This window comes from Colobus angolensis, unplaced genomic scaffold (genome assembly GCF_000951035.1).
Source record: "Colobus angolensis palliatus isolate OR3802 unplaced genomic scaffold, Cang.pa_1.0 Scaffold423, whole genome shotgun sequence".
Taxonomy (NCBI): Eukaryota; Metazoa; Chordata; class Mammalia; order Primates; family Cercopithecidae; genus Colobus; species Colobus angolensis.
In genome coordinates this window covers 639665-649750 of record NW_012117633.1, presented here as the reverse complement: position 1 = coordinate 649750, position 10086 = coordinate 639665, and the positions used below count along the sequence as shown (strand labels likewise).

The 10086-nt window shown below is 48.9% G+C and overlaps 1 protein-coding gene across 3 annotated transcripts; it reads right to left on the bottom strand.

Moving 5' to 3' along the window:
- Positions 1-611: 611 nt before the first annotated feature.
- On the bottom strand, positions 612-3405 carry LOC105522277 (ral-GDS-related protein-like). Of its 3 annotated transcripts, XM_011956727.1 has the most exons (7): positions 3116-3154; positions 2560-2634; positions 1950-1973; positions 1474-1595; positions 1293-1393; positions 1228-1260; positions 618-932 (listed from the first exon to the last, which is right to left on the bottom strand). In XM_011956727.1, the coding sequence occupies exons 1-7, from the start codon at positions 3137-3139 to the stop codon at positions 808-810; spliced, it is 504 nt and encodes a 167-aa protein (XP_011812117.1). In that variant the 5' UTR covers positions 3140-3154; the 3' UTR covers positions 618-807. The 3 variants fall into 3 exon arrangements, with proteins under 3 accessions (XP_011812121.1, XP_011812120.1, XP_011812117.1); XM_011956731.1 differs by lacking the exons at positions 1228-1260; positions 1293-1393 and adding an exon at positions 3310-3405 and having other exon boundaries at positions 612-932; positions 3116-3190; XM_011956730.1 differs by lacking the exons at positions 1228-1260; positions 1293-1393 and having other exon boundaries at positions 612-932; positions 3116-3314.
- Positions 3406-10086: the final 6681 nt, after the last annotated feature.

The window sequence follows — 10086 nt, the reverse complement described above, 5'->3', positions numbered from 1 at the left end:
TTGTGTTCAAATTAAGCTGTGGGAAATCCTTTAGATAGTGGGTTCAGACAATTCTCTCCTTCCTCGATGTTCACTTAGGTGACAGGTGTCAGAAAGTCTGGGAAGATCCTTAGTGGAAAATGTTTATCTGTATTTCGTGGAGACTGATGGCCAGCTCCCTTCTGCCCTGGACTTCTGGAGAAGGCCAGCCCTACCGATTGCTGAAATACCTCCCATCTCCAGCCCTTCAGTAAATATTTAAGTGATTCATTAAGTATTTAAACCTTAAGGAAGTAGAGTAACCCAGTGGAACTTGAATTTAACTAGAATTTAAGTTTGAGAGTAGCTGGTCAGTAGAAGAAGTGTGGTAGATTGGGTGACATACTATGGTTTTTAAGGGTTTTTGTTTTTTTGTTTGTTTGTTTTCCTTAAACAGAGTTAACAATAATCAATTTGAATAAGGAAGGAAAACATTAAACGGTTGGTATGTGTAACATGAACGCTGTTCCATGACCTGTTCAGCCATAGCCTCAATTTGACTTGCTAGACTATGAATCCTAAAGACTGGTATACAGTTACTGCATTGGAGTTACTGTTCTCATTCCAACAACTATAGAACATTTTGAATAGCGTTTTAGAATTTTATTTTAATGAAAACTTAGAAAAAAAACCCTTACTTACGCACTAAAGAAAGTAAACATAAAATGGTCTCCCGCCTGACTCGCAAAAGACCCATGGCCTGATCCTGGCCAGCAGGAGCAGCTGGTGTTGAAGAGCAGGGGCCAGATGCAGCTGAGCTGCCAGCCACCTAGATGTGGTTCCCTGGTGTCACGGTCTGGGTGAAGGATGGTGCAGAGCCGGTGTTCTGGCCAACATCCCGGTGGGGTCCCAGCCACTGCAGGATGTTGCCGGCCTACTGGGATTTGGGCTCCAGCTGGCAGGACAGCTTGTAGCTGCAGGAGAGAGAGGTAGCTGTGAGGCCACCATGAGCCACACATCAGGTCCCCTCTCAGTGCATGCCCAGCTGAAATCCTGGGTCTCCAATGGTCCCCATGCAACAGGGCTTGATGGTGGCTGTGGAGTCATGGCCGTAGGCTCTCTGCAGCTGGCCACAGGAGAGCCTCCTCTAGGCCAGGTGGGGTGGCTGACACCTGTAATGTCAGTACTTTGGGAGGCTGTGTGGGGTGGATTGCTTGAGGCCAGGAGTTTGAGACCAGCCTGGACAACGTCGTGAAACCCCATCTGTACCAGAACAACAACAGCAGAACAATAGGACATGGTGTCTGTACCTGCTGTACCATATCCTGGGACATGATGTACAGCGGTAGTCCCAGCTGCTTGGGAGACTGACAAAGGGCTTGAGCCCAGGAGGCAGACATTGCAGTGAGCAGAGATGGCGACACTGCAGTGCAGCCTGGGCGCAGAGCTAGACCATGTTAAAAAAAAAAAATGGAGAGCCTTCTCCCACCCTCTGCCCGTCCGCTAGGCCCTCACCTCTCCTTGTCACTGAGCTGCTCCATTCTTTTGAAATAGGTGACAAATTTCTCAAGGGGCCGAAGCCTGTAATTCATGGCAGCCACTTGGAGCAGCTTCATTTCCTGCAGAACTTGGACCTCCTAGAAACGGAGGGCAGGATGCTGACAGGGCCTGGGTAGAAGATGCTGAGGGGACCTTTGGTAAGCAGGGAGAAGGGGCTGATTCCTGGGGCAGTTTTCTGCAGGGGCCCCATGCAGCCCCCAGCCTGTTCTCAGAGTTGGATATGAACAGCCCCTCCTGCAGGAATTGGTCTTTGATTCCAGTGCCTTTCCCACTCTCTCCACTGGGATAGATAGATTTCCTCCTCCTGTGTGTGTCAACCCCTCTCAGTAAACCTAAGATGTAGAGGATGGAGCCAGGGAGCGTCCTGCCCAGGGTAGACTGTGAGGTCCACATCCATACCCTCCTCCAACGTTAGTGTCCCAGCTGCTCACCTTCCTCCTCTTGTTGATGTTGCCCTGGAAGGCAGACAGAATCCATCACAAAGGTCAATGGCCCACAACCGACCCCACTCCACCCCTTCCCATGCTGTACTACTGCCAGGGACACCAGGGTCGGGGGATTTGCACGTGACAGGACTTGGATCTGCCTCAGACTCCGGGCTCTAGAGCAGGGGGCATGGGAGCTGAGGCTCAGGGACAGTCTGCCCCAACTTTTTCTGATGACAGACAGGGAAACTGAGGTCTCTTATAGAAAGAAAGCGCACAGTGACCCTGGAACTGCCTGCCCTTGGAGAGGCTCAATTTCACTCTCCAATTTCGGGACTACCCTGGGGAGTCACTGAGTCCAGCTCAGCCCACACCTCAGCAGCTTTGCAGTCAGGTGGCTCTGCAGCTTCACCACTCAGGAATAGGGACTGGTGGCTGCTATGGAGCCTTTATCAGTCAGAGGTAATGAGATGGGCCTGACACCCCCACCCACAGGAGCAGCTGTGAGGCTCTCAGGAGAGGAGGTTTGCCAAGGGCTGAGATCTAAGGGCTCCGTCCAGAACCTTCTCCTCCCTCAGGATCCTGGTTCCCAACAGCCTGCCCCAGGCTCACTCACATCCAGATCGTCTGGGATGGCCGTACCCAATCTGTGTAACTCAGTCAGAAAATCCCCCAGGAAGGGGACCACTCCCTGTGCCAAGGAGGGGTGGGAGGGGGGAGGTGTAGTGATGATGAGTATTGGCCCTCAGGTACCTGCCCAAGGTCCTGTCTCATGAAGTCCCACCAGCCCCTGTCTCCCGGAACTCCCCTCTTCAAGTCTCCCTGTTGGAGCAGCCAAAGACCCTCCACTGCCTTTCCCAATTCTCTGCCTCCTCTATCCCACCTGACCCCCAAGTCTAGCAAGCACGCCTATTTACCTCTATGGTGGGATTTTAACAATTCACAAGGGCATGTGGTCCCAGCCTTACCCTTCCCCACATCCACTCTGAGTCCAGCTTTCCCAGACCCTTGCTCTGGTCTCTTGAATGGAGGTTTTCCAGGCCCAGTGTCCACAGGAGGACAGGACTGGAGAGTAAGTCCTTGCAGTCTTCACATGGAGGCCTCCAGCTGGCGGGGAAGGGAGCCCTGTCCTCTGATCCCCTGCGGCCTCTCCACGCCAAAGGCTCACTCACCTTCTTCTGCTTCCGCAGCCTCATCTGGGCTCTCTGGGGGTTCCTCTCCTGGGTGGCCACCTTAAAGCTCCCTGCCTGCCTGGTGCCAGTGACGGAGACGGTGAAGCTCTCCTCTCTTCCCCCAGTTACACCCCAGCCACCCCACACTTGGATCCCCAGGGACTGGTGTGAGTCACCTGGCACAGTGCTCATACCACTGGCCCAGCTCCACACTCCCTGTGTGTGTGTCCCAGTCATGCAGCCGGGCCTCCCTGAGACTGTTTCCTCTTCTGTAAAGAGCAGTGAAAACCACAGCTACCTCACAAGGCCTCCTGAGTACTGTTTCCTGTAGCTGTTGCCATTGTTCTCCCCCTCATCCCTCTGAGGAAGAACCAGACATGAGCACCAGCAAATTATTTTCTTTTCTTGAACCTCATTTCCATCCTTAATGACTTTTTTCTATACAGGGAGGTTTAAAAAAATACTTGAACAGTAATGTTACATGTGACACATAATGCATGTACTTTGTTCTTTTTTTTTTTTTGAGACAGAGTCTGGCTCTGTCGCCCAGTCTGGAGTGCAGTGGTGTGATCTCGGCTCACTGCAAGCTGCATCTCCCGGGTTCATGCCATTCTCCTGCCTCAGCCTCCCAAGTAGCTGGGACTACAGGCACCTGCCATCACACCTGGCTAATTTTTTGTATTTTCAGTAGAGACAGGGTTTCAAAATCATTAGCATTTTGTTTAGAAAAGCAAAATTGGACATCAGCTGCGTTAGATCTTCCTGACAAAAGAACAAACATTATGTTTATTGTGTCTATTGCCGGATAAGCTAAAGGAAAGGTCAGCAAACCATGGCTTGTAGGACAAATCTGGCTGAATACTTCATTTATACAACCCACAAGCTGAAAATAGTTCTCACATTTTTAAATGGGGAAAAAAAAAATCAAAGGAAGAAACTCACGTGTTCTCACTCATATGTGGGAGCTTAAAAAGTGGACCTCACGGAGGTAGAGAGTAGATTGGTGATTACCAGAGGCTGGGAAGGGAAGATGGGGAGGGAAGGATGAAAGAGAAGTCGGATAATGGAACAGAAATACAGTTAGATAGAAGAAATAAGTTCTTGTATTCAGGCCGGGCATGGTGGCTCATGTCTGTAATCCCAGCACTTTGGGAGGCAGAGGCAGGTGGATTGCTTGAGCTCAGGAGTTTGAGACCAGCCTGTGCAACATGGCAAAACGCTGTCTCTACAAAAAAATACAAAAATTAGCCAAGTGTAGTTGGCACGTGCCTGTAATCCCAGCTACTCAGGAGGCTGAGGTGGGAGGATTGCTTGGGCCCGGGAGGCAGAGGTTGCAGTGAGCTAAGATTATGCTACTGCACTCCAGCCTGGGCGACACAGTGAGACCCTGCCTCAAAAAAAAAAAAAAAAGTTATTGTATTCAATAGTACAGCAAGGAAATTATAGTTAACAATAATGTCTTACAGATTTCAAAATATCCAGAAGAGAAAAATTGCATTGGGTAACGTTCCCAACACAAAGAAAAGATAAAAGATAAATGGTTGAGGGGATGGGTATCCTGATTACCCTGACTTGATCATTATACATTGTGTATGTGTATCAAAATATCACACCTACCCCCAAAATATGAATCAATATATTTTTAAAATATAAAAAGTAATAAAAATATTTGTGTAATACATGACAATGAAATTCAAATTTCAGTGGACATAAAGTTTTACACAGGTACAGCCTCACCCATTCATTTATCTACAGCTGCTTCTATGTGATGCCAGCAGGGTTGAGTAGTTGCCAGAGACCATATTGCCCCCCACAATGTGAACTATTTACTACCTAGTTCTTTGCAGAAAAAGTTTGCCAGCACCTACTCAAAGTCTGGTCAGTGGTAATTGTTTGTTACCAATCAGCAATGAGATAAACACAGAAATTGAGAGTAAGACTTTAGAAACTTTTGACTGGGCGTGGTGGACTCACCCCTGTAATCCCAGCACTTTGGGAGGGTGAGGCAGGAAGATCTCTTGAGTCCAGGGGTTCAAGACCAGCCTGGGCAACATAGTGAGACCCCCGCTATCTCTTTAAAAAAAAAGACTTTTAATAATTTGACAGTCTGTTTTAATTGTTAATTAAAAAATTTTAAATTGGGGATGATTGTTTTATTTTTCATTTTTCATTTCTGGTCTTTCATTTTTATTATATTCTACTAACTTTTCAGTCCATAAGGGATCAAAAAAGGTAAAACACAAAAACTGATCCCTCACTACAGATAGTATGTGTTTTAAAAACATTCTTTTTTTTTTTTGAGATGGAGTCTCGCTCTGTCGCCCAGTCTGGAGTGCAGTGGCGCCATCTAGGCTCACTGCAAGCTCTACCTCCCGGGTTCATGCCTTCTGCCCCAGCCTCCCAAGTAGCTGGGACTACAGGCACCCGCCACCACGTCCAGCTAACTTTTGTGTTTTTAGTAGAGACGAGATTTCACCGTATTAGCCAGGATGGTCTTGATCTCCTTGTGATTCGCCCGCCTCGGCCTCCCAAAGTGCTGGGATTACAGACGTGAGCCACTGCGCCCAGCCAGAAACATTCTTATAAATACCAAATATTGTTCTGTAACTTGCCTGTTTTTGTTGTTGTTTTGTTTTTTTACCTCCAGCAATATTTCTGAGACATGCCCATGTTGAATACGTAAGGTCTTGTGTATCCCTTTTGTCTGTTGCATGATAATATTATTGCATGCTGATTATTTACTCATTCTCCTTCTGAGGGACATGTAGGTTGTTTCCAGTTTTTTGCCAGTGCAGACAACGCTGCTCTGAGCATCCTGAACCTATTTCCTGGTACAGATGTGGGAGAGATTTTCCAGGGTAAACACCCAGTGAAGAAATAGCTGGGCCTCCAGATTTCTGCATCTTCAACATTACTAGAATCTGTCAAATTCTAATTTTTGCAAAGTGATGGCACCAGTTTACATCACTGCAGAAGCGCTTTAGAGTTTTTGTTCCCCAATCCTTGCAAACATTTAGTATTGGCTGATGTCTGAGTTTGGATTTAAAATTCTTAGCTTTGAGCAAGCTTCAGACCTTTATAGGCGTTGAGGAGGAGGCGAGAGGTTTTACCTTTTCCCCCTCCCTCCCGATGTATCTCTAATTTCCTCCAGTTTCACCTGCCTGCCTTCTGTGAGCTGACCTGGCCTGGGGCTGCACCTGGACCCTGATTTTCATAAAGCCTCCCTCCCAGTTCTCGTGCACACCCCACGGCTCAGCATCTTGCATTCTCTCAGCTCCATTAACCAGGGGCTGCCCTAGGAGGGAGCAGGAGTTCCTGGTAACAAGTGACAGGCAGGCTCGACAGGCAGGCTCCTTTGCTTTGTGTCTCTGGTACATGGAGCAGCGGGCAGCACAGGAGAGAGTCCCTATCACTATTCAATGAATGAATGAAGAGCAAAGAGGCAACTAGGCTGTCCTTTATTGAGCAACTACTTCATGTCAGGTCGGTGACCAGGTGTCTGAGAATTACCAATGGGGTAAAAACCCCATGGCCCTTGGTTAGATGAGGAAACAGAGTCTCAGAGAGGTAAGGTCATTTGCCTGCCGTCACAGGGTCAATGAGTAGGAGATCTGGGACTTGACTCAAGCCCTGCCTGCCTTCAGGGGCCTCTGGCTCCACTGCCTGACTTGGGGCTGTTTCCACTGCCTCTTAGGGCTGCCCTGTGGCTTCCTCCCCGTTTCTGCCAGGCTCCAGCCCACTTCCCAGGGACTAGTCTGGCTGCTGAGTCCAGCTCTCCAACACCAAGAACTAGTTCCCCTGAAACTCAAGGCTCCTACAAATCGTCAGGCAGGCCCTCCGCAGGCTGTTTAGAGACAGTGGTCTGTCCACCTTCATAAGCCCACCTGCTCCAGCTGCCCGTCGCTCCACCCCATCAGGCTGGAGGGTGAGGTTGGGGCCTGGCTGAGTGGCTGCATCTAGGGACATGAGAGTGAGGAGGAGAGGAAGGAGAGAAGGTGGAGGTTGGAGAAAAGTGGGGGTGCGGAGCAGGAGAAACTAGAGGACCAGGAGGAAGAGCAAGAAAAGGGCAAAGAAGAAGAGGAAAGCAGAGCAAGGACGGCAGAAGGAAGATGGGAGCGCTCAAGTTTATAGGAGGGCATTGGTTTGGACTGAGCTCCTGCCCTAGGCCCCACCGACCAAACTAAAATGGAGTGACTCGTGCTGACATGCCACACCAGTAATCCCGAACCAAGGTGTTTGCCCAGCCTTCCAGTTTCAGCCGGCAGGAGAACGAAGTTCCCTAGGATTTAACCTTTACAGGGAAAGTAACTTTGAAAGGACCATTCTGCTTTTTTGTTCCCTGTATCTTCTTCCTTCTGCCTGTTGCTGTCTGTAAAGAAATCTTTTCTGTTCAACTCATCTGGACACATACTCTATTTTACAGAATGAGGTGTTACCCAATTCTAGAATGGCAAATAGAAGTCAATTAAGGGCTGGGCGTGGTGGCTTACGCCTGTAATCTCAGCACTTTGGGAGGCCGAGTCAGGTGGATCACTTGGGGTCAGGAGTTCGAGACCAGCCTGACCAATATGTTGACACCCCCTTTCTACTAAAAATACAAAAATAAAAATAGCCAGGAGGTGGAGGAGGTTGCAGTGAGCTGAGATCGTGCCACTGCACTCCAGCTTGGGCGACAGAGCGAGATTTCATCTCAAAAAAAAAAGAAAAAGTCAATTAAGGCCTTTAAACTAAATGTATTGTAATTTTGTGACAGGAATGAATGAGTGAATTGGTGAATGAACATGCGGAAGGGGTTTCCATCCAGGCCATCTGGCAATCTCCTACTCCTACAAAACCCAAGCCTCCTCCTCTGGGGAGCCTTCCCTGCCCCCACCTGCCCCCCACAGGTACCTCTGAGCACTTCTCACACTGCGCTCATTTACCCAGGGCCTTGCTGTGAGCTTGGCTCCGCCCTAAACTTCATAAGCGTCATCTTCTGAACTCTTCACTGCAATCCTCTGAGCGGCACTATTATTGCTCCCAATTTATAGGAAACTGAAGCACTGAGCGGTTGCTATGTCACATGTCTGAGTGGCGGGCTTTGCTCTGCGGCTTCTAGTGACATCATGGGTGAGAAAGCGCTTCGGAATCTTGGAATCACCTTCCTAAGACAAAGAATGGTTGCTGGATTTGTTTGATTTTTTTTCTCCCCCTCCCAACAAGTTTTGGAAAGCCAGGCTGCAGAAAGACACTGGGGCTCTGGAGGCGGCCCGGGGACAAGACTGTCTGGGCTCCGGGTTCTCTGAGCCTCAGTTTCCCTACCGAGGGTGGCGAGGCTCCGAGGCCTCGCCCACGCCTGTGACTGACGGCGCTTGCCTCCAATCAGGGCCTGCGCAGCTCGGGCTGCCCGGCCGCGAACCCCGAGGATGAAGCTTTGCTGACACCTGGTGGCTGCAGGGGAAGTGGAACCTTGAGGACTGGTAAAAAGGGTCCACCCGGTCCTGTGGAGACCGGAGAGGAGGGAACGGTAATCAGAGGGGAGGTGAGTAGGGAGGAGGCGCAGAGCACTCTCCACGGGAGAGAGAGAGAGGGAGGAACAGGGAGGACGGACAGGGCACTCTCTAGGAAGTTCCCAGGAAGGCTGGAAGTCGGAGGTCAAGGCGTTGGCAGAGTCAGGTTCCCCTGGGGGCTGCAAGTGAGAATCTGCTCCATGTTTCTCTCTTAGCTTCTGGTGGGTGGCCGACAATCTGCGGCACTCCTTGCCTTGCAGAAACATCACCCCAGCATCATCTTCACATGACATTCTCCCTGTGTGTGTGGCTGTCTCCACGTTTCCCGTTTTCACAGACACCAGTCACATTCCAATAGGGACCCACCCTACTCCAGTATGATCAACTCTTAATATAACTAATTACATTTGGCTGGGCATGGTAGCTCACACCTGCAGTCACAGTACTTTGGGAGGTGGAGACTGGAGAATTGCTTTAGGCCAAGAGTTCAAGACCAGCCTGGGCAACACAGTGAGACACCCCATCCCCCCCCCGTCCGCCAAATTTCTACATAAAAAATTAAAAAGTTAGCAGGTGTGGTCATGCACACCTGTGGTCTCAGCTTCTCCAGAGGCTGAGGCAACAGGATCACTTGAAAGCCCAGTAGTTGGAGGCTGCAGTGAGCTATGATTGTGCCACCACACTCCAGCCTGGACAGCAGAGTGAGACCCTATAGCTTAAAACAAAACTGCACTTGCAATGACCCAGTTTCCAAATAAGGTCACATTCTCTAAGGTACTAAGTAAGCATGTGAATTTGGGGGGTTCTCATTCAATCCATAATAATCACCATTGCTCTACTCTCAAACTATTACAATCCCCCCAGAGTGAGAGCTTCTAAGGACAGGGTATCTGTCTCAGTACTTTGTATCCCTACTCTGCCCAGTTCCAGGAGTGAAATAGACACTCAATAAGTATTGGATGAAGAATCAGTAAAGAAATGGATGAAAGTAACATTTATTTAGCGTGTATTAGTTTCCACCTTTATGATAATCATTTTAACCACTTTAACAAGGTTTTCCATGTGCCCCCACATCTCTGCATTCCAGCCACCACCGTGCCTTTGTGGAGTTTCTCGGAGCTACTAGGCTTCTCCCACCACAGGGCCTTTGCACATGCCGCTCTCATCTGGGACACTCTTTAGCCTCTTTACCCCTGTAATTTCTACTCTTCCTTGAGATCTCAGCTGGAGTCTTCCTCAAGGAAGTAGCTTAGACTTGTGTGGATTCTGTTTTTTTAACTTTTATTTTAGGTTCGGGGGTACATGTGCAGGTTTGTTATAAACTTGTGTCATGGGGGTTTGTTGTAGATTATTTCATCACCCAGATACTAAGTCAAGTATCCAAATAGGCACTCAGTAGGTAATGGTTGAAGAATGAATGAAGAAATAGATGATAGTAACATTTATTGAGCACTTACTGGTTTCTTTAAAAAAAAAAAAAAA